This window comes from Ochotona curzoniae, unplaced genomic scaffold (genome assembly GCF_017591425.1).
Source record: "Ochotona curzoniae isolate NIBS_2020 unplaced genomic scaffold, NIBS_Ocur_1.0 contig_2723, whole genome shotgun sequence".
NCBI classification, from domain to species: Eukaryota; Metazoa; Chordata; class Mammalia; order Lagomorpha; family Ochotonidae; genus Ochotona; species Ochotona curzoniae.
The window spans coordinates 5,721,534-5,744,884 of NW_024465573.1; the positions used below are offsets into that span (position 1 = coordinate 5,721,534).

The 23,351-nt window shown below is 53.9% G+C and overlaps 1 protein-coding gene across 1 annotated transcript in view; it reads left to right on the top strand.

Annotated features, from left to right (window-relative positions):
• Positions 1-403: 403 nt before the first annotated feature.
• Positions 404-23,351, top strand: part of NECTIN1 (nectin cell adhesion molecule 1) — a 57,449-nt gene continuing 34,501 nt past the window's right edge. Inside the window, exon 1 of the mRNA XM_040976818.1 lies at positions 404-721. Coding sequence (XP_040832752.1) covers positions 643-721 — 79 coding nt within the window. The 5' untranslated portion in view covers positions 404-642. The remainder of the gene's footprint in view (positions 722-23,351) is intronic.

The window sequence follows — 23,351 nt, forward strand, 5'->3', positions numbered from 1 at the left end:
AGCATCGCGGGTCGCCGGCGCCCGGCAGCAGCGCAGGCAGTGGGGCACGCGCGCTTCTGTCGCACCCCCCTCACCCCCGGCTCACCCTCTTGGCGCCCGGACCGGCCCCCCAAGCCTCCCGGGGCCGCTGTGGCCGCACTGCCGCGCGCCCCGCCGCCTGGGCCCCAGCCCTGCGCGCGCAGCCCGGGCTCGTCCCGCCACCCTCGAACGACGGCCAGCCAAGCCGGCCGGCCATGGACGCCTGCGAGCGGGAGCCGCGCGGGAGGCTGTGAGCGCGCCGGGGGCCGGGAGCCGGCGCGGCGCAGCCCTCAGCCGGGCGCGCCGGGGGTGGGTCCCTCACTCCAGCCCGGTTCAGCTTGGAGAAAGAGGGCGGGGACCGACGCGGGGCGGAGAGCGGAGGAGGAGAAGGGGGCATGACTCGTGCAACTTGCGGCGGGCATCTGCCGAGCCTCTGAGCCGGCGGCGGCCCGGGGCCCGGATCGCGGCCGCGCCGATCGCACCCAGCCCAACCCGCCCCGGCCGACGGCGGCTTGCTGACCTGGATCCGCGGAGCGCCCGCCGGCCGCCGACCACCCGCCTTCGTCTTCCGGGCTGCTTTCTGGAGCGCGAGGGGCGCTCTCCCCGCCGGACCCTCGGCCCCCGATGGCTCGGATGGGGCTTGCGGGCGCCGCTGGACGCTGGTGGGGACTCGCTCTCGGCTTGGCTGCCTTCTTCCTCCCAGGTAAGCGCACCCGCCACCGTCACCCCCAGTTCCACCGAGCGTCTCTGCGGCGCAGGGAACGGATGGCTGGCAGGACAGGGATGTAGGGAGCTCGAGGAGCCGGGAAAGTTGGCTGCGGGGGTGGGAGGTGACCCGATGCGGGGCAAAGGGGCCGAGGAGCTCCCCACATCCTGCACCCCCTGGGGATCGGTCGGGCACACGTCTCCTTGCAGCGAGAAAGCACTTTCTCCGCACAGTTCTTTACCAAAATAATAATATGTAATCGCGTTCTATTTATTTAATAACCAGTTCTCAGCGCGGGAGGCAGTTTGGAAACATCGCATGTTACACAAATGCAAAATAAGCACCGTAATCACGGTGCCCGGTCGGAGACGCAGCCCAGGCGACGAGGCGCCGGTCTCAGAGCTGAGGGGCGCCGGGAGTGGGGGTGGTCTGTGTGGTTACAGGAGGGCAGGGGCTTCGGTTCTTTGGCTGGCCCCTCTGGGCGCTCTCGGGCTCTTCCCGCCGCGCGTCGCCAGCGCGGGCGCCCAGAGCTGACTCCTGCGGCATACGAGGCTTCGGGCTCACCTGAGGTTCCCTCTCCTGGAGCGGGAGGCCCGGGCAGCCGAGTCTTGCTCGGGACTGGGCTTTCCCGTGGAATTCCGCTCTGGGTTCCGGGGGCTCTTCCCGGTGAGGCGGCTCGGTGTCATGCCGCCAGCCAGGTGTCCGCCTGACCCACTTTCCCCAGGGTGCCCCTCGTGCCCTTCTTCACGTTGCGGGCCGCCGGTAGATGAGGAGTTAACCTCACGCCCCGACCCTGGGGTGGCCTGCGGTGGCCCTTTTGGACGGGTGGGGTGGGCGGGCGGAGCAGAGACCGGTCCAGGCACTTAGTGCTGGGGAATGAACTGGAAAATGCGTTTAGGAGGCAAATCCTACCCAGTCCTCACCCCATGGGTTTAACCCTTTGTGTCCCTGGGGAAGCTGTGGTCCCGTGGTGACTGGTGACCCTGAAGGGAAGGTTGCCTCTACTCCTTAGGGCAGAAAACCAAGTGGACCTTCTGTCCTAGTTAGAGGAATGGGTTTTTTTTGTTTGTTTTATTATTTTGTTTTGGGGGTGGTGGGGGGGAGCTTGACTGGAACACGTGGCACCTGTTTTGGGATTACAAAATCCAGGGTGAGAGTTCAGCCACCAGCTCCTCTGGGCAGGAATACCTGGTGGCCAGTGCCTGCAAGGCCTCTACCAGGCATTTGGGGAGTGATGAGCCAGGCTGGCTGTCCTTTTGAGGGCTTGGGGGGCTCTCCTGCAAAATGATAAATAACCTGGGTCTGGGGACACTTCTGTGCCCTTTCTAACCCCAGCTCCTTGCTGGTATCCAACGCAGCAGCAGGTACTGGCCTGCTGTCTTGGGGCGAGGAGGGAGGGCGAGATCCCCGGCCTCACTGCTGTCCTTGCTCACTGCCCATCATTCCCAGAGGGAATCTCGGTGAGAGGGAGAGGTTTCTCGAGCACAGTGGACCTCCTGGGAAGCCAGGCAGAGATGCAGAAGCTAGGGCCAAGGACCTGCCTGACCAACAGGGTTTGGGCTTCTGAGACTTCAGTTCTCTGTGTCCACATTCAGAACCCAGAGAAAGGGCTTCTCCGCAGTAACTCTGGTTGGTCTGGCACATTAGGGGTTAATCGAATCCCCGGTGGACAAAGGGTGGGAAGGTTTGGGGGAGGGGGATGAGCTCACCCCCCACCTCCTCCTTTCAGGCTCTTCTTCCTGCTTTGTGAGGTGGTTAGTTCCCTGGTGGGGAGCCTGCCTGCTGCCACCATCTGCCTGAATGAAAGGGAAGTGGAGAGGAGTAGGTGACACACACCAGGCTCCAGGTGGATACCTGCCCCCACCAACACCAGAAATCCACACAGCCGGGGGAAGTCAGAGAAGAGAACCACAACTGAGCCAGGCACTTAATAAGTGCTCTTCCATTGATTGTAATTGATGGATGGGTCACATCAACAGCAGGCACAGTTCCCGTACTGGCCAGACTCCTCCACCCAGTCCCTGCGCTCCTGGTGCTTAGTCTAGGGGTTACTGCGAAGGGAGGCAGGTGGATATGGATTTGTCCAGAAATTGCCAGCCTACCCCCTGATTTTGTACCCCGACTTCCTCTCAATTGTCCACTCCTGTTTCTGTCCGAGGTTTTCTGGATCTGATGTTCTTTTCCGGTTTCTCCAGGGACTGTGGCAGGGAGCGCAGTCAGGAGAGCTGGGGGCCAGTGTGCGTGTGTGCTGGCCTTTGCCTCTGAAATATTCCCGGTCTGGCTATTGAAGCATAAACACAGAAGTGTGTTTACAACACAGACTTCACCAGGCAGAGGGAAGCCCTGGAGCCTGCTTCCACAGAATGACAAGCGGTTACTTTCCAGGAGAGGGTCAGTGGGCATGTGGACAGCACCCCAAAAAGGGATACAGGGAGCGCCCAGGAGGAGACAGAGAACCTGCCCCAAGAAGCAGGTGTCGTGCACAGCTAGGAAGACCTGTCCAGCCATAGCACACCCGGCTGCAGCCTGTGCAGTACTCGCTGCCCAGATGGTTTTCTTTGAAACTCCCAGTGTCGAGCCTGATGGGTTATTTTCCTCTCCTGCAGACCGTGGTATGCTCAGGCTTGCTGGGCAGGGCAGGGCATTCTGGCAAAACCTATTGTACTGGCCTGGAATTTGCAGGGGAGGTGTGAATGGGAATCTGTGTGTGAGACAATGCTGCAGCCAGGGTCTCAGGAAAAGGCTTCTTCAGGGCCTCCTCGCTTTGGAAAGAGACCAAGAGACCTCCAGCTTGGGCCCAGTCACCGCGGCAGGGGGGTCAGGAAGGTGCTTCTTAAACCTGGGCTCCTGAGAGTACAGGACAAGGATGCCTGGGTGCCTAAGGTTGGCTGAGACTCAAGGTGTGCGTTTCCCTTGCTGGCCACTCACGTTTGCATGGTGAGCACCCCACCCCTGCCCGCCCCTACCAGCCCCAGTTGTGTGCCTCAGCATGGTCACGGCAGCCAGAACCTGAGTGCTGATGGCTGAGCCAGTAAGCCAGCCTGGGCAGTGGGTCGGGTCCAGGTGCTGTGTCTGTGCTACGCCATTGTTTAGCAGCTGACTAATGTTCATTGTTCAGCGCAAACAGAAAACACCCAAGGGAGGCATGTATGTGTCTTTGCTTTTTCTGATTGTATCTTTCTTGGTTAACCTGGTAAATTGAATGCCTCCTGCCTAGGGGAAGGGGGAAGATGGAAAGGTGCCACATATTTGCCTATTTTGGCTGAGCTTTTAAAACTGTGACCATTAGCCAGCATGCCAGAATGGAATGGACACTTAGGCCAGCGTGCAACACAGGGTGCATTTCTGGCACTGTGCATGTATGTGTCATCCTACCTTTAGTCTGGTGTGGACGCATGTGGACATGTGTGTAGGGACCTATGTATTTGTGGTGGCCATCTGCAAACCATCGAGCATGTGCAGATCTGGGAAGACTGGCATTATTCAGCCCTGTGTGCACAGCTATTTTCAAGTCACCACAGGCTGTAGTCATAAATATCTAATAGCAAGTGCAGGTTACACGTAACTGATTTCTGGTGATGTTCTGACTAAGACTTGCCGAGCCTTGACCATGGCTGTGTTTAGGACGCAGTATCTGGGAGGGCAAATTTTGGAGCATTTGCTCTGAACTGGCTCCTTCTAAGACAAGCTGCTGGGCCTGGCCCCTTTGAGAAATGGGGTGCCCCCAAGATACTTTTTCTGTTTTCTCATCTGCCCTTGACTTTAGTTAGGTCTCTGCATTTTCTCAGGGGAATGCCTGAGACCTTGATAACACCTGGCGAGCTCTGTTGTCAGCCTTCTCTTGTCTTTCCAGAATAGTTCTGGAACTAGTGTTGACCTTTGAATGGCTGCATAGGGCTAAGAGAGGTTTTCAGCTGCTAATCTGGCATCTTGGCTTCTTGCATAGGCTCCTGGTCGAGGGGAAGAATCCTGGGAATGGCAAGGGAGCACACTGTGGACATTGAGAGGAGGCGGGAGGTGAGGGCATTGGCCCTCCACATGCAGCCCTGCAAAGCCCTCCCTGTGTGTCTCCAAGTCAGCAGCGTAAACGTGCCTGGAGGCACCACAGGTTTGCTCAGCAGAAAAGTCAGAGTAGCCTTGTTGGAAAACAAAGTGGAAGTTAGGCATAAGGAGTGGGGAAGAGGACAGTCCTGGGATCCCAGAACCCTCCTGTCCCATCCCAGCTGGACAATGTTTTGCCCACGATATCCACCTTGTCCACAAAGACCGTTTCTGCAGAGCAGCCAGCAGATGTTCTCTCTGGGACAGGGGGTAACTTAAGATCTGAGCAGGATCACCTTGCAGAGGGAATGCCCTGTGCTGGAGATAACACCCCTTAGTCCAGTTAACCCTCTGAGTTCTGAGTTCTCTTACACTGTTTGGGGGGACTGGAGAGGAAGGATGGAACGAGAGATGATGACAGCTATCAAATGTTAGTGCCTCAACACTGACACACTCCACAAGGAGAGATGAACTTAGGACAATGGGGAGATCCATGGAGGACACCATGGGTCATCCCAGGTTTGTCCTGGGGCAGGGGTTGGGTTGTGTGTCCTGGAGACTCTTGGGGTCTTCTTTTTGCAGCCTCTCACGGGGAGAATGGAGCAGCAGGTAGGTCAGTGCCTCTTCCCACACTGGAGGCTTCCCTGTCTCCGCAGCTCAGCATAGTGAGACCCAAGAATGGGGCCAAGTAGACTGATTGGGCTCCTAGCACTGCCAGCAGTTAGCTGAGTGATCTTGATTATATTCTCTCATTTGTAAAACAGGTTTTTGTTTATTATATATATATACAGAGTTCCAAGGAGGTTTGGGAAGAAGAGGTTGGGATAATGTATAAAAAGTAGTCAGCCCATTGCCAAGCATATCATCATCACTATGCAGTCAAATGGTAACTTCTAGTCCCTTGCCTTTCCTCTGACTGGTCCTGGCTCTCTCTGAGTTTGCTCATTGGGCAATGTCAGATTTGTACTTCCTTGAGAAAGAGCCATTCAGCTGTGCATCCTTTGCTTTCCCCGCTTTCCTTGTCTCAGACCTGGTATCCTGGGAAGTGAACCCTTGCACCCACTTCTAAAGGGAAGTTCAGGCCATAGCCACCAGGAGTACCTACATAGCCTGACTGGCTGCAGGCAGCTGCACAAACGCAGCTTCTGTGGAGGTCGGTTGAGTGCCGTGTAGAATGCAGGTGCTGCACAGCCTTTGTTCTGTATCATGTCACCAAGGGCTTTCCCAACCCCCTCCTCCCCCTGGCTGCAGCCCAGCTGGGACTCCAGTGCCCATCTGGAGCACTGGCTATGGTAGCCACTGGGGCTGGCAGGGAGGGCCTGGGACACAGTCCCTGTCCTTTTTCAGACTTTCTCATTTGAAGAGAGAGAGTGGCATTGGGACCTTCCTGTACACAAGTTCACCTGCCTGGTGAGACAGTGATGGGCAGGCAGGTACAGAGTGCCTGTGTAGGGTCAGCTGATTCTCACTGGAGGAAATCCTTTCTGGTCCTCCTTCCTCTGCAAGGATAGCCTCATTTGTGGTGCTCAGGGCTTTCAGCTGACTCTCCCTGTGACCCCATGTGACCTGTTGTTAGCAATGCTTGCTTCTATTTTTCAGATGAGGAACGCAATACTTGAGGTCAGTACGTCACTAACCATCTCACGCTGGTGTGGCCAAATTAATACCAGGTCTTTTTGACATTAAATCCAGTACGTTACATCAGGAGGCAGAAATGAGCAGGGTGGACAGACAGGGACAAGGCTGAGTCAAGCCGCAGAAGAGCATGTCCGGGCAATAGCCATTCACTTTGCCCACCATCACTAGTGAGTGAGCCCCAGGCAGGTGGCTCCCTGTGGAAGTGAGGGGTGAGTTAAACGATCTAGGTTGGAGGTTGGCCCAGCCAGAGGGAGCACAGAGCCCAACTGAACAAAAGGTGTGGGATGCCTACTGACTGAGCAGCTGGAGGCTGGAGTTGCTGTGGACTAGAGAGCATCTCCACCACGCCCGGCCATCAGGGTTGAGACATGGGCAGGGCTTGTGGGGTGTGAGTGGGGCCCCAGGGCACAGGCAGGCACAGAGGCTGGGAACAGGTGTGCAGACAGCCTTGGGAACTAGACAGAGCAGCTGAGAGTGGAAAGGATATACAATTTGGCAGGCAGAGCCAGCTCCCTCTATGGGCCACCTTCCCCCCCACCTCCCCTTACTCTGGTCTGCATGGACCCTTATTCCATTCCCAGTTTATGAGGAGTCTCATTACCAAGCCACAGACAATAAAACCCGCCTGGCCACTCGGGCCCGGATCTCATTAGAGGACATTAGTTCCGCTGGCTGGTGGCTCCACTGGGACACAGCTGCAGGCGTGGCCCAGGCAACAAAACAGGCCAATGGTCATGAGCATAAGTGTCCCGTTGGGCGTCTGAGCTCCATCAGTGGGCTTCAGTGGAGCCTGTGCCTCTGAAATCCTAAAGAGCAGGAAATTTCTGGAGCAGGAAACTCAAGGTCCTGCCCACCTGTCACTTCTGCGGGCACTTCTGACACAGCTCCCTCCAAGCCTGATCAGAGAAGACTTCCTTCTCCAAAAAGAGCTGGCCCCAAAGCTCAGTGAGTCCTGGTTCTGTGGAGAAGGACCCTCCGGGACAGGGTACGACAGCCACCTGCACGTATGAATGTCCAGGAGACATGTCCTCACAGCAAAGGCAGGCCCTGCTGTTCTGATTTGAGGATCCCATGGTAGAAGTCATTGCCTTCACCTGTAGATGGAATCATTGCCAAGGTTGAAGGAACATGCAGCCTCCAAGAGCAGGGGCTTCCTTGGCCTACCCCTTCTGCGAGGTTGAGCTCCTCATCCAGTCACCTTGGTAGGGCCTTGGATTTCAGCAAGAAAAGCCACTTCCTTCGCAGGTTCCAGCACCAGTTAACAGCTCTCTGGACCTGTACTATCTCCCTGCTCATCCTTGTCCTTTGTCTCCTATAGTCCTGCCTCCCTGCTGGTCATCAGCACACCACCCTGGCTCCCTGATGGTGCCGTGCAAAACAAGAGAGGGGAAAAGGCAAGCAAACCCTGTCTCAGAGCTTGGGTAGGACTATGAGGGCCAGACACAAATAACTGATACCTCAGCTCACCATCTGCTCCTATCAGGGGCCAGGGTGGGGGTCACTTGGGTCAGTCCACAGTTTGGCAGGTGAGCTGGTGTTCCCTCCAAATGAGTCAGCAGGGAGGGGAGCACCCATTTAAGCAGACATGGTCATATGGCCCATATTGGCCTGTAGAGCATCCTTATAAGGCCCTGCCTGCTGCTCAACTGCAGCCAGTACAAACCCCAAGTAGGACTGAGAAGTTGACTGCTAGGATCCTATGATTGGTGTTACTTCTTTCCTTATTGCCAGTGTCTTATGGTTAAGGAGGCACAAAGAGGTTGCCCCAGAGCCACATCAGGGGGCTCACTGTGGGAGAGGTCGGTGACACCACCTCCAGTGGTGGGGTTCATGCTATAGTCCTGGCTGCTGAGTCCACTCTGCTCACGCTGCTTTGTGGGTGAACACACATAAAACACACTTTTTGTTTTTTAATGAGAAAGGCACTTGGCAGACTTAGGAGCATTTGATAGCTGGCCCATCAAGTGATAGAAGGTTTCCCCCAACTCCCATCACACTGTCCTCGGCCCAGACCTCTGCTTGTGCCCACCACTTTCCCACTTCAGTACCTTTGCACATCCTATCTCTTACTTTCTCTCTTATTTCCCATAAATACTAAACCTAAATACTTAGGTCAAAAGGCAACCACTTCATTCATGAAACCTTTCTGCTTCTCATTCCCACGCTTTAGCAAGACCCTGCCGTGTGGTCCTTGGGGGGCTAAAATTGATCTTCAAAACTGAGAATTCCTCTGATGATGGGCTTTGGAGTGGACAGGGCTAGCCGCCCGGCAGGCAAGTAACATTTCTGGATGGATGGATGGTGGCTTGTTTAGACTGGATGTTGTGGGAAATAATGACAAACATTTCCTGGGAGCTGCAGGGCGCCTGGTACTACTGTGAACATCTTATGTGTAATAACTTACTAAAACCTTCTCATTTCACATGCAACATATTTCTGTTCTCCCCATCTTGACTTTTGGAAAAAGTGAGGCCTGGAGAGAGGACGGATAACTTGGCCCTGGTCACACAGTGAATAGGAGGCAGGGCCAGCATTCAGATCCAGAAGCTGAGGCCCAGTGTCCAGGACTGCAGCACTTGGCTAAGCTGCCTGTCCTCTGGAGGGTGGGGGATGACAGAGGAAGTTGGCCTGCGGGACTCAGGGCCTGGCTACCAGGACTGCTGCCCCTTCTACACAGCACCTTGTTGTCCCTTCCATAGGCAGGGATGGCCCAATGCTTCCACCTAGAAGCCTGGTTTGTTACTGTCCTTGGATACCTTCAAAGTTTGAGAAGGACAATTGCATTGTTATGTCCTGGGTGTATTCATGGGACTGTGTGTGGATAGACTGTCACAATGTTATTGCTCTTTCATCCCAAGTCTTTGAGCTTCACTGTGCCTTTTGTTGAGGGGTGGGTAAAGGAGCTTGGGGCGGGGGTCTCCTGCTATGTGTCACAGGAAGATTAGAGGCAGACAGGGTAGCCTTTTGGAGAGGCTCTATCTGTTGCTGCCCGCAGGCTGGCCCCAAAGACTGCCCTGTGCACCACTTGAGGAAGGTTGTGGTCTTTCTCACTCTCAACCAGAGATCCCAGAAGATGGCAAGGGAGGAGCCAACATGGGAGGGTGGTGTGGGGATTTGGGGTGTTCCCCTGTGCTGGCTGCTTTGATCTTGTGGGATGAAAAGGCTGGTGCTTCCTCTGCCCCAGGCTGGCGGAGGATAGAGTGTGGGTACATGGGCACCCAAGGTTGGGGGAGGGGAGAGCAGGGCAGGCATCCTCATCCTCACAGTACTGCAGGGGTAGAGAGGAGTACACAGGAGCAGAGAAAGCAAACTCCCCACCCAGTGTGTGGCTGAGGGGGCAGCCCTGACTGCCCTGACAGTCTGCCTGTCCGCGTGCGTGCCCTGCTCCCTGCTAGCATTCCCTGACCCTGGGGGTCACCATGTGGGCTCAGGCCCCACAGACTTGCTTGCTTAATTAAGAAGATAACTTGGCTGCAAAACAGTCATCTGATCTGTGTCGAAGCCAAGGAGAAATTCCTCCTAGACCCTCTGCTGTTCTAGATTAGCCATGCTCCATTAGCTTGAATTACCATGTGGCCCCTGCAGCCCAGACACCAGCCAGAGCTGCCGGATCAGCTCTTGGGACTGGAACCTGTCCTGCACCCAGGAAGTGCTTGGAAGTAAGGAAAGGCAGGAGGGCTTGGGGCCCGCTTGCCTCCCATGCTCCCGTGCAAACCCAAGGCCTGCCGAGCTTGCACAAAGGAGCCAGTGTTGCCCAGAGCCCACCTGCTCCAGGGCTGCAGATGCCACTCTCATGGTCATCTTGGCTGCCTCCTGGAGCCAGACCTCTTGGGAGGGTTTTGAAACAACAGCAGAAGCATACTGCAGCACCTCCTTGGGTTTCAACTGAAGCAGAGGGCAGGGACCAACATCTGCCTGGATGTAAATAAGATTGGAGCAGAGCAGCCACACTGCACAGGATTATTTTATTACAAGCAGCCCCTCCTCTTCCCCTTGACTGTCCTGATCTCATTGGCCTAGATTGCTGCATCTCTCAAAATGATGGATGGGCCGCCTCTCCCTTCCTGGGCAGGGTGGCCAGCCCCGTTGCTGAGCACTCTTCTACTCGGCCCCTTCCCAGATTTATTCCCTGTGTTTACGGTGCCCAGAGAGTAATCAGTGTCCAGGGCTGCCTGAGCACTCTGATTATCGCTGCTGGTTTGATGGATGGGCCTCGGGAGAACCTTAGATGGCAGCCCCCTACCCCCAGCTCCTCTACACCCCTGCGCCTGCCTCTACCTTGGCCACGGCACCTTCCCAGGGATCAGATAGTGGCCCGTGGGTCAGCGGTTAAGGGGAATAATGGAAAGGAAGGGGGGACAGTGATGGTCCTTGATGCCCTGCTCTCAGAGCTGTCTTGGGGTCAGCTGGGAGAGATCTGTGTGGCTTCCTCTCAGCACACGTCTCCCACCCCCTTATTGTGTTCGGCCTCCTACCGCTCCATTGCTCCATCTTCTCAGTGCTATGTGCACAGAGGTGCAGTAATGATTATCTGTGCTGGTTTATGTGTTTTTTTTACAAGTGTTTTTGTGTCCTCTGTATGCATGAGAGAGGTTTTACGGCTTGTATGTGCGTATGTCTGTGCATGAGGGCATGTGCTGTGTGTGTGTGTGTGTGTGTGTGTGTGTGTGTGTGTGTGTGTTGTGCCTGCTCCTGATTGGGCTTTGATCGCCATCTTCACGATCTTCACGGAGATAGGGAGCTTTCACCCAGCTCCTTGATGGAGGATCATATCTGGGGAATAAGAGGAGGCTGAGGGGCAGGGGTGGGAAGCATGTTAGGGGAAGTGGGGAGCAATCAGATGCTGGCAGTCTCAGGCAGGGTCAACACTGCCCCCCTGTGCCAGTTAGAGAACAGGCAGAGGCCAGTTTTAGATTGTTTCGTCTGTGAGGTCACGAACAACTGACTATTTCCATGAAATTGACTGAGCCCACTCTTTCTTTGGCAGCTCAGTGGCCCCAGCCTTTTCTGATTAAAATGAATCAGCATGTCAGTCCTTGTTATCTCTGACTTGAGTACCGAAACCGTAAATTGGGGCTGAGATAGTAGCAAAGAGCAAGCAATGCATGTGATAGGAGGAGCAAGAACTGGCTCCCCTGGGCTTTCACTGGTTCAGCCAGGGTCCCCATGTTGGAGGAGGGTCTGTTTTTCAGGGCTGGGGGTACCTTCCAGCAGCATGGGGTAGGGGAGATATGTTTCTTCAGGGTAGCCCACAAGGGCAGAGTCAGCAGACACTCAGGTCCTTGGGCTCCTATAAAAGGCCCAAACCCCCAATGGGGCTCGTGGAAGTCATTTAGTGCTCCCTTGTTAAAGGATCATAGGAAGCAAGAGTTAAACATGAGGTCTCATTGTCCTAGATGCCCTGTGCCAGCCCTTGTGGGAATCTCACTACCTTGGGTATGTGTGGGAGATTGACAGGTTCTTACTCAAATACCTGTGCCCTACATGCCTAGTTCAGAGTGGGGACACAGCAGCGAGCGCAATGTCCAGTCCAGCAGTGTCCATATTCACCACCTGACCTGTGACCTCACATAACCGTAATAATAGAGAGCTGGCTGCATGGTTGAGAGGAGGAGTGGGGCCTTGTCATTCCTCCCATAATAAGCCTGTCACTCTCCATGAGCCCTCCACCACCCCACCCCTGCCACTTGAATATGAGGGTCAGGTGTGACCAGGCTGGTCACTGCCGCCTGCATCACCTGGGTGTTAGGTATTGACCCCACCTTACTCTTTCTGGACCAGGGTCTAGAAAGAGCCTCCCAGCCTGGCCTCCTGCAGAGTAAGCCAAGAGAATCTTGGAGCTCAGCATTGGAAGGGAAGTCAGATAAGCTGGCATTTACATCTCACAGCCCCCTAATCACATCCTGGCCAGTTGGTGGGGCATCTTGCTTCAGCATGAATACCTCCAAGGATGGGGAAGTCTTCACCTTCCTTGGAAGCCCACACAGCTCTAAGTGTTCTTGATTCCTCCCTGCACAGAGCCCAAGATCAGCATCTAGCAGCTCCTGCTCATTACATTAGTCCTGAATTGCATGGGGACACACCTGAGCTTGCACTTTTACAGACAGTCTCCTGTCCTGGGAGCTTGTTTGGTTGGGGCTTCCGTACTGTGAACCAGGTAGTCTGGATTGCTAGTAACAGTTGCACAGCTCCAAAATGAACCCCGTGTGCAGCCCAAGCATTTCTGCCAAGGATTCCCCAGCAGCCTCAACCATCCAAGATTTGGGAGGAGGCAGAATGGACTAACCTCTCCTCTTCCCAACCCACACCTTTTCCAACCTCTGTTTTCCTTTGGATTAATGATAAAATGCAGTGGAAGATCTGTTTATCTCCCATGAGAATTAAGGATTTAAGTTGTTGATGGAGAGAAAGGGAATGGGGAGAAGGGATCCCAATGCGGAGAGCACCTCAGGCAGGGCTAGAGATGGCACACCCAGCTCCAGCCCCCCCCCCCCGCAGCCCCTCCCTGCTTTGAGATGGGTGTGGTGACTCTGAGAAGGAACCATCACCGGAAGGCTGCAGGAGCTCCTCCATAGTCTGTCCATCCATGGGTGCTGCACATCATGGTGCTGTGGCTCCATGGCATTTCACCATGCTGGAAAGGCTAGCCATGGCGTGTGGTGGGGTCAGGGCACGCCATTTCTTGGTGCTCAGATACAGAGACATATAATCTGTGACCAAAAGCTCAGTGGTTGCTGCCCCGTGCTGCTCCTGAGGACCGTCTGGGCACTAAAACCACCCTGGACAGGCTCTGGCAGCTCCTCAGGTGTAGCTGCCTCTTTGGGGAGACTTACCCATGGTCATTGGGCTGAGCTTCCATTTATCCTAAAGGTAACTCAGAAGCCCCCTTCCTGAATGGCAAGAGGGACTCACTCATTGCAGTCTGCCACCAAGGTGCCTGTGCCCACACAGCCACACAGCCCCAGCTTGTTCCACCCCTCCCCAGGAGGCCTGGCTTGGAGCCCTATCAGTCCTCTGGATTTGCTGCATGATTCTCTCCTAGTATCAGATCAGACACTTGCTAAAGGGACTGTGGGAGGGATGGGAAGAACCCTACTGCATCCTAACAGTACTTCCCAACTACTTCGCTCTTCCCTTGGGAGAGATCAAGAGTGAGAGCTCATCCGCCCTCTGCACAGTGTGAGAGGTTGGAGGTGAAGAGGTTATAGGGACCTACTGCCTCCCAGATGACCCAGGCCAAGTTCAGGGCCTGCCTTAAACTATAGTCTGTCACTCTCCTCTGCTCTGTCTTTGCTGACACCCATGAAAGCCTGAGTTGGGGAGGTGAAGTGGGAAGGGTCATTTGGTGGTAACAGCCACCTGGGTAACACACACAGAGCAGGAGAGGAGGTGATCTCGGGACAGGGCAGGCAGGATGGATGGGGAGCTCAGCTTCAGTTAGGGGAAGCTAGAAATCAGGCCCTCAAGTCCAGGAGTCTCTTAGTTAATAATTAGTAACTGGTTAATAAATCAATGCTGGTTTTCCCCCAAATTCAGTTCCCCTTCCTTCCCTTCCTCCTCTCTAGACAGTGTCCAGGCCTTAGAAAATAAGTTCCTGCCTGCCCTCGGCTGCACCCCCTCTCCCATTGCTCTCCCATCTCTCCCCATCCTCTCCCAGATGCTTTCTGGTTCCCACCTTCCCTCCTCCCCACCGCCAGCAGCCAGCATGGTATTTAATCTCCAGCAGAGATTAGCAGCCTGCCTGTGCCAACCTCCTCCATCCCTGGGCTGTGTGGGTGTCCTGGATGCTGCCAGTGTCTCCAGCCCCTTAACTTGGCTGGGCCACTCTCTGCACCAACTCTCTTGGTTTGGGGCTGGATGGTGTTATAGGGCCACCTGGGGGTAACACCTCCCCAGCCCCACCAGTAAGGTCAGTGAATGTGAGATGTACTTTGGGAACACACTATGTCCCAGGGAGTCTAAAAAATGAATCCACAGGAAGAAGGTTCAAGGCACCTGCAGGACTGGTAGTACTGGGTGGGGCGGTAGGGGTTCACGTGTTTGAGGGTGTTGCTTTTCATCTGCCTGCTGGGGTACTTGTGCTTGGCAGCCAGCTTTCCAAGCCTCCTGCTCAGGATCTCTGGTGCCGTCACATCCTGATGAATGTCGCAACAGTTCTTTTTAAAAAGAACAGTTTTTATGGTCAGAGTGGAGGCATGAGGGCAAAAAGCGGGGCGGGCAAGGATGCAGGGGTTGGAGCTGGGGAATGGGTGTAGAGGCAGGGACTCTCCCGTCTGCCCTTATCCAGTGCTGAGCTAAGCAGAGGATCATCACCCCCAGGGAAGTGCCTGCCACCTGTGGTGATGCACAGGCTGGCCAGAGAATTACCTGGAACAGAGAGCCTGACATTGTGACACAGCTGGTTAAGCTGCCCCCTGCAACACCAATATGCCTTCTGATGGCTAGTTTGAGTCCCAGCTATTCCACTTCCAATGCAGCTCCCTGTTAATGTACCTAGGAAAGCAGCAGAAGATGACCCAAGTGTTTGGGCCTCTGCCACCCATATGGGAGACCCCAATGAAGCTGCTGATTGCCTTCAGCATGACCCAGCCTCAACCACTGTGGCCGTTTAGGGAGTGAACCAGCATGTAGAAGATCATTCTTTTTCTCTCTGTTTCTCCTTCTTGCTCTGTAACTCGTATCAAAATAATAATAATAATAATAATAATAATTTGCTCTGTAACTTGTATCAAAAAATAGCTCTTTAGAAAAAAATAAAGAATTACTTGAATGTTAAAGTGTGCATGCAGTAGTGATGGAGACCCTGAGGCAGTGACCTTGATCTGGAGATTTGGAGCCTGAAGAGGAATGAGCTGGACAGTGGCAAAGGCAGCGCAGAGAGAACCAAATGTGGGCATTTGTAGATCAGTTTCTAAACTTATTGTTTAGATCTGGCACGTGTGGCCCCAGAAGAACCTGGGAAGGCCACAGAATGAATTGGGACTTGAGGGCCAACCCCCCAATCTGTTCTGATTTCACCCTGAACCATGTGCAATCCAAGTCCACCGCACCCTCAGCCATGCTCACCGTCCTCTGCCCAAGACAGCCCCTCTGGTACTCTCCCATTCTCCACTTCTGCCCTTCATTGTGGCTATGGCTCCTCCTTTTCTCCTTGCACCTGACTTACCCTCAGTTCTGTCCATCATCTCATCTAGGCACGCCTCACAGTCCTACCACCCTCACCCTCTGGGCTCAGATAAGCTCTTCCCGATGTCTCTCCTGATTTCTGAGTAGCCCGCAGCCCTCTGGCAGAACAGAGAGAAGTTTGAGTGTGTCATACTCCTGCTCCAAACCCTTGGTGGGTTCCTCAGGGCTGCTGACTTAGGTACAAGCTCTGTGATCTGGGCCAGGCCTTTCCAACCTCAGCAGTCCTGACTCGGGGCTGGATAAGTCTTTGATTTATGACTGTCCTGTGCATTATAAGATGTTGAGCAGCATTCTTGGGCTCTACCCATTAGATACCAGTAGCATCTTCCTGCCTCATGCAATTAAACGGTGTTCTCAATATTGCTGACTGCCCTCGGGACACAAGGGCAACCCTCTGCCATTTCACCCCCCAGTTGAACCAGTGTCCAAACCACGTGTACCTTTCTAAGGATACCTCTCATGACCAGGCAAATGCTCCTGCTTCTCTCAAGTCCTGCTGAAGGCCAACCCAGAGTATCAGCATAACCCGTGAAGCACCTGGCTCCAAATGGCTGCTCGCTTGAGCCATGCCCCTCTGCCTCCTGGCAATTTTTTTTTTCTCATCTTAGCCACAGACCCTTAGTTCTGTGAAGAAGAAGAAGAACCAGTCCTAAAATCTCCACAGGCCTTAGTTCAGTATCTTGTATACAACAGGGACCCCCCCCAAAATACCTGGGGACTGGCTCCTCGCTCTGTGCCCTCTTTGTGCTCTGCTTGGTGTTCCGTTTATCTCATGGTGCTTCTCTTTTTCCCAACACCTCCCCCTGCCACCTTATTTTGTTTGCAAAACACAGAGCCATCTTTTCTCTGTTTGCTTGACATTTCCAAAGTAGCAGGAGACCCCGTGTGTGTGTGTGGGGGGGGTGTTGTATGTGGATGTGTGGTTCTTCAGGTGGATGTTATGTGATGGCACGTCCCTCTGTGTAGGTGTGTTTGAGACACAAATTGCAGTGTCTACATTGTGATTTATTTTATTTTGGCGTCTTCTTTTCCACAGATCGCTCTGTACCCCAAACTCTGTTCACACCAGGCTCATCCCTTCTATAGGCTGGGACCTACCTGCCTCCTGCTGTATCTTTTCTTCCTAGGTTGTCTTCTCTGCTTGGAGGGCCCTCCTCTTCTGCCTGAGAAACTCCTACTCATCCTTCAAAGCTCTGTGCGTCTTGCCTCTGACACTCTTTCCTTCTCCTAATTCTCCTCCCTGAAATGCATCATTTCTTCCTTGAGGACAGGTTTGTCACATTTCACAATAGTAGTTGGTTGATAGTGGGTCCTAGAGGCCAGAAACTGAACTTTTGTACAACTGTTTACATGTAGCATGTGTGTGTATGAGTGCATGTGAGTAGGGTGTGTCTACAACCCTACCCAAAGGCACTTGGTAGATCTTAGTACATGTTTATTAAATAAATGAAAATAAGTTGTTCACTTTCTTTTCCAAAGCACCTTGTGTTAAAAGTGTGTCTCTGTAATGACTGTTTAACCTTTCTGCACCACTCCACCCCTCACACCTACCTCCTGGGTTACCCTGAGTGTGTAAACATGTGTGCCATGCAGTGGTGTTTAGCTGCTCTTGTGTGTTTGTGTATGCATGTGTGCATATACGGTTTTCTGCACATTGGCATTAAAGATGTGACCCCCCAATGCCACCATTCCCTAAGCTGACATTCCTTCACTGAGGTCTCTGCGTTTCCCTCTGACCCCATTCCTGGGTCTACTAGAAGTGGCCCTGCCTTTCTGCTTGTCCTGGGCAGGTGCCCAAGGTGAGCAGGCGGGGTTTAGGGCATGGCGCCGTGGGAGGGGCAGAGCCCTCTACGATCTGGTCAGATCACACCCCCTTCCCTATCCACTCCGCCCTGTTTAATTGGAATTTGGCTAGTGGAGACCATCTGTTCTATTCCGGCCTGTTTCCATGACAACCAAGTGGCTTGAGACTGAGGTTTGCAGTGAGAGAAGTGGCCTAGGGGATGCTGGGAAAAATCAGCCAGGTCCTCCCCCTCCAACCCGCCCGGCCTTTCACCCGCCCTCCTCTCTGCCCTGCCCTCTCCACAGCTGGAGAGGAATTAAGTTGTGCGTGCTTGGAGAGTCAGGAGTCAGCACAGCTGTCCTGCACCTTCATCTGCGGGGCTTCCATGCCCACTTCTGTTCATAAAGACAGGGGAGCTAGCCCTATATTTCTCCCTGGACTCTCTTGGGGGACAGGGTGACCCTAGGAGCGATGCAGTAGAATGAAAGCCTGAAGTTTGGAACATGCCCCGGAGCTTCTGCTTTCCTCCCTCCCCAAATCTCAGAAACCCCTACACAAGAGATCTCAAGCCAGTGGATCGCCCCACCCCCGGCCTCTACTTCCTGTGCCTGACCCTATGTGCCTGCTCTCACTCCTCCTCCCTACTCCTTGCCTGTGCCCCAGACACACACACACCATGGCAATACCTGCCCAGCAGAGTCTCTGTTTCCCTCCCCTGGGTAGGAAGTGCTCCAGGACCACAGGGCCCCACAGAAAGGACCTCAACTGCCCCTGGGCCCAGCTGAGCAAATGTGCCAGCCCTGTGGCCACGTGGTCCCTGAGTCTCAAGGGCCCAGACAGCCCCCGAGACATCAGGATGTGCTGGAGGCTGGCTTTTTTTTCCTCTTATTTCTGGACAGACAGTTCTGTTTTCATGGTGTTATTTTCTGTCCTAATTTCCTCGTCTCTGGCAAAGCCTTTTTCATGTCTGCTATATTGCCAGGGGACCCGCCTGTCTTCAAAAATAAGTGGTGTGTCTTGTCAGGTGACCTGTCTGTCGCTCTGGTCCCAGGCATTGCTGGCATGTGTTAGCTCTGATGGAGGGGAGGAGGCACCTGCCAGAGGAGGGGAACGAGTCTCAGGGTCTCTCCAGTGTCCTCCCCCAACCCTGTTACCTGCCTCCCCAGCAGAAACAGTCCTAGGGCCAGGGGCAGAAGCTAAGAGTCAAGCTTTGGAAGAAAGTCTTTGGTGGTGGCAGCTGTGCAGGGCAGGAGAGCCCCCGACACCCACCCTTTAGGGTGTCGTAGCCTCACAGAGGCCTCCTAGTGGCCGACTGGCCTCTGGTCAAGCTCCCCAGCCTCCCTCTTCCTTCATGTACCTCGTTCTTCTTTTTTATTGAGATATAATTCACCTGCCGTAAAGCCCTCTCTGGAGTGTGCAGTGCAGATGCCTTTAGCGTGTTCACAAGGTCATGCAGCTATCACCACCACCTAATCCCGAACAACTTCATTGCCTTTTAGAAAAGAGAAACCCTGTCCGCCTGAACAACAACCCCCATTTCCTCTCTTCTCTCCCCAAGCTTTGCACAGCCATTAATCTGCTCTCTATAATCTACAGATTTGTCCATCCTGGGCACTTCTTTTTATTATTATTATTATTTTATTATTTATTGAAAAGTCAGATATACAGAGAGGAGGAGAGACAGAGAGGAAGATCTTCCATCCAATGATTCACTCCCCAGGTGGCTACAACGGCCAGAACTGAGCCAGTCAGAACCCAGGAACCTGGAGCATCTTCCAGGTCTCCCACGTAGGTACAGCGTCGCAAGGCTTTGGGCTGTCCTCGACTGCTTTCCCAGGCCACGAGCAGGGAGCTGAATGGGAAGTGGGGCCGCCAGGATAAGAACTAGCAGCCATATGGGATCCTGGTGCATGCAAGGCTAGAACTTTAGCTGCTAGGCTACCATGCTGGGCCCATCCTGGGCACTCCTATAAATGGATTCCTATGGCCTGTCTACCCTGTGGCCCACCTCTTTCATGCAGCATTCCCTGTACCTCTTTCTTGAGCTCAAATGTGACCATGGCCATCCCCACCCTGTGTCCAGATTGTATGTGGCTCCCAGTTGCCTATGAGGTGAGGTTCGGACCCTTATCCAACACAAAGGCTTTTTAAAATGGACTCTGGTCTCCCTTTTGGTTTGCCTCTGCTCCCAGCTGTCCGAAGCCTTGGCCACATCCAGTTTTCAAAGTCACTGTCTTCTCCATTCCTTCTCGACTCTGCAAGGAACTCTTGCTTATCTTGCAAGGCCTGGCTAAGAACCACCCCATCTCTTCTGTGATGCTTCCATCAGCCTCCTCCTGACCTCCTGTGGCTTTGGGTTCATGCTTACAAACACTACTTAACACTCAGTCACTGTTTGTTTTCATGTCTGGGGCCGCTGCTAGACTGAACTGCTAAAGGAAGAGAAAATGTCTTAGTCTTTTTATCCCTTTTCCTTCTTGCCTACAAAAGAAGCTAGTGCAGTGCTTGCAACGTGGTAGACACCCACAACACTTTGGGAGTGGGAGCAAGGGAAAGAGAAGGACCAGACTCAGTGGGTTGGATCTGGGAGAGGCAACCCTCGAGAGATGGGGAAAGAGGAGAGGGCTGGATAGCCTGCTACAGCATGGTCAGGATGGGCTGTGCCGGGGGCTAGGGATTGCCTCTGTGGGTGGGCAGAGAGGAAGGAGTGCCCCCGATGTGACACTCTTTGTCGAATGCCTAGGTGGTAACTAGCAATAGAAATAGGGTGCAAACTTTTGGCAGGGGAAGTGGCAGCATGAGGAGCTACCAAGAAAGAGAGAGGGAGGTGACCTTTGCCAGGAAAAGGGAGTGGCAGGTACAGGGTGGAGGTGCTCCTGGCAGACACAAGAGCTTGTGCAAAGGGCCACAGGTAGGTGAGAACCAGAGCTTACAATACCCTGCAGGCAGCCCAGCGGGAAAAGGGAGAGGCCAGAAGGTAGACTGGGCTGGTGGAGTGAAAGGAGCCCAGTTGCCCAGGGGAAGACATGGCCTTTACTCTGTGTCTAATGAGAACCTCCCGGCCTCCAAGGATGGCTTCCGAGGGACTATCCCCATGTGCCCCAGCCAGTGGGGCTCACATACAAATTGCTGACAGGTGAGTGATGGCTTCTGATCTTCACCTTCCTCACCCAGCCCCAGGAGGAAGTGAGGGATATGGGCAGATTGGGGTTTCCTACCACATACTTGCCCGGTCAACCTTCCAATCCTCTGGCTACTTTCTTGACAATGACTACCTAAGGATTAAGGGGGCAATCATGCTTCCAACTTTAAGGGTTTCTTTGAAACTGGATGGGCTGGGCCAATATTTGCTGAAGGAAGGCAGGGCCTGGGGGTCTCTGCTTGGAAGGCATGGCCCAGACCCCACTATCTGTCATGCCATTATCTCCTGTGCCATTTCCAAGGGTTGAGAAGCCCTGGTGGAGATAACACTATGCTGTTGATTTGAAATAGACTTGAAAGTGATCAAGTCTGTGTTTTCTGGGGGAAAAATTAATGTAACCACCACTGTTGCTCAAGGGAGGGGTGTTGAGAGGGTGAGGATGTGCAGAGAAAAGCTCTAGTTGCTGGGAAAAGACCCTCCCTTTTGCTGCTGCGGGGTGAGGCTGGTAAGGGGGGGTGGGCCCAAGGGAGTTACAGGAGCCTCTGGCCCTGTCCATGGTGGGATCCAGTTCCCAAGGAGGGTGCCAAACAGACCTCTGGCCCTGCAGAAACCAAGCCGTCTAATTGCCTTTTAATCGGGGGATGGCGCTCTGCCGGATGGGTGCTGAGCAGTCAAGGCAGATAACATCTCTTGCTTTGAGTGAAAAGTTATTTGATCTCTGGGTGTCAGAGGAAAGCCTGTGCCCAGAGAAAAGAAGTGGGGATGGCTGGGGAAGGTGGAAGCAAAAAGAAGAGCGAGGGCCTGGCTCCTGGCCCATATTGAGGCTGCCGAGGAGCTCTTTATTTCTCCAAAAAATAACCATAAGTAAAGGGCAACAAGCGTTACTCTTGTCTTGGCTCAAGGCCCTTGTTTTGTGCAGGGCTCCTCCTTGGTCCTGCTGTTCCTGCCTCCGTTTCAGTCTAAGGAGGGAAGACAGCTTGTGTGCAGGGACAGGCAGTAGGCTGCCAGCTGTCTCACCTGCAGGGAAATGGGCTCTGCCCTCCCTCCCCAGCTCTGCAGATGCTCCAGGTGGTGACTATAGGCTCCTGACCAGTCTCCTTGCTTCTTCTCGCTGCAACACACCTTTTCCCTGATGGCTCCCATGATCTTGTGTAAACACAACTGTGACCCTCCTCTGCATACTCTCTCACGGTCCTTGTCTGGGTTCTACATCACTTGGTCCCTGCCTTTCTCTCTTTCAGCTACACTGGCCAAACTTTCCAGACATACTCCCACCTCGGGGCTTTTGCACCTTCTATTAGCTGTGCCTGGATCATGCTCTGCCCCCAGAGCTCCTGGCCAGCAGGCTCACTGTCTTTTGTTCTTTGCTTAGATACCCCCTTTCTCAATGGCCCCTTCCCTAACCAACATGGATCTAGAATTAAGTAATCCCATAGATGCTTAGCCTTCCTGTGTTGCATGACTAGAAGGTAAGTTCCTTGAGGACAGAGGTTTTTCCTGTGTTGTTCAATGCTACATCCCCATTACCTAATAGGTGCTAGTGACTTCGGTAATATTTTCATTTGTGCCTACCTGCTTCCTCTCCTGGTATGCCTGGACCTGATTTCTGCACACATGTATGCATTTGCACATGCACAAACACATGAAGAAATCTCGTCTATAACATCTGCTTTGGAAACTGTCCCTGTCCAGCGCATGTCCCAGACTATGACGGAAGCCACCTCTACTCCAGGGCCTTCCCCCGGGGTCAGGGCTTTGTGATGCTTCTATAGCACTCTACCCTCACCCTCTTCCCCCTTTCCTGAGCCCAGCACTGTTACTCCATTTTACATTTAAGGATAAGAACATTCTGAGTGGTTAGTGCCTTGCTTGAAAACACCACCACATGGGAGTGCAAGACCAAGGCTTAGTTGTGCCCTGGAGCTGTGAGTGGGACAGCATCTGGGCCTTCCCCCAGCAATAGGCCTCACCCCTCAGCCGCAGCTTCAGGGCATCCAAACAAGAAAGCGGAGAAAGCAGGCTGGAGGAGGTCCAATTGGGAACTCCTTGCCTATTGATGGCCAAGGCCAGTCTGGGCCTGGGTCTGGCTTCTGCCACCACTTGCTGTCCCTTGTCCAGTCCTCTGGATCCCTTCTTCTTGGAACATGAACAAGCCCAGGTGTCCTGAGGGCCTTTTCTTTGTATTACCTACATCCCTGGAGAGAGCCCACTGTGTGGTGCAACAGAGCATTTTTAGCATTCCCAGAAACTCCAAGCAATGGAGGGAGGGTAGGTCTGGGAAAGCCAGAGGGGTGTGGGAGAGGAGGCAGAGGAGGATAGCAGAGATGGGAAGAGGATAGCTCTGCCCTCAGGGGTACACAGGGAAATGTTGGCTGTGCCACACCAGCTTGTGACCTTAGCTAAGCCCAAGAGGCAGAAGCAGCTCCCTCCAGGGCCTGAGTATGGCAAGGAAAAGTGATGGTCTTGGAGGAGAGGCTGCAGGAAGGCATACCATGCATGAGTTTCAGGCCATTTATACTCTTAGAAGTTTTTAGAACCCATGTGGACCAGACCTTAACTAGGCACGGTGGACATGGCGATGCTGACAGGCCAAATGTGCTGAGTTGCCCATTTTGTTAATAAGCTACCTTGCATTTTACATGGCTGATCTTTGCTGGATCTCCCTTAGTGTTTGGGTGGCGGAGTGGAGGACCGGCCTCCCAGAAGTCCAGGTGTGGAGAATCAGGAATCAGGTGTTAAAATGGGCCAGGTGTGCTTTGTGGAGAGGGGTTGGCCTCCAAACTAGCAGTCCTGCCCCAGCCATGTTCCGGCCATGTCATCCTGGGCATTCCCTGGTC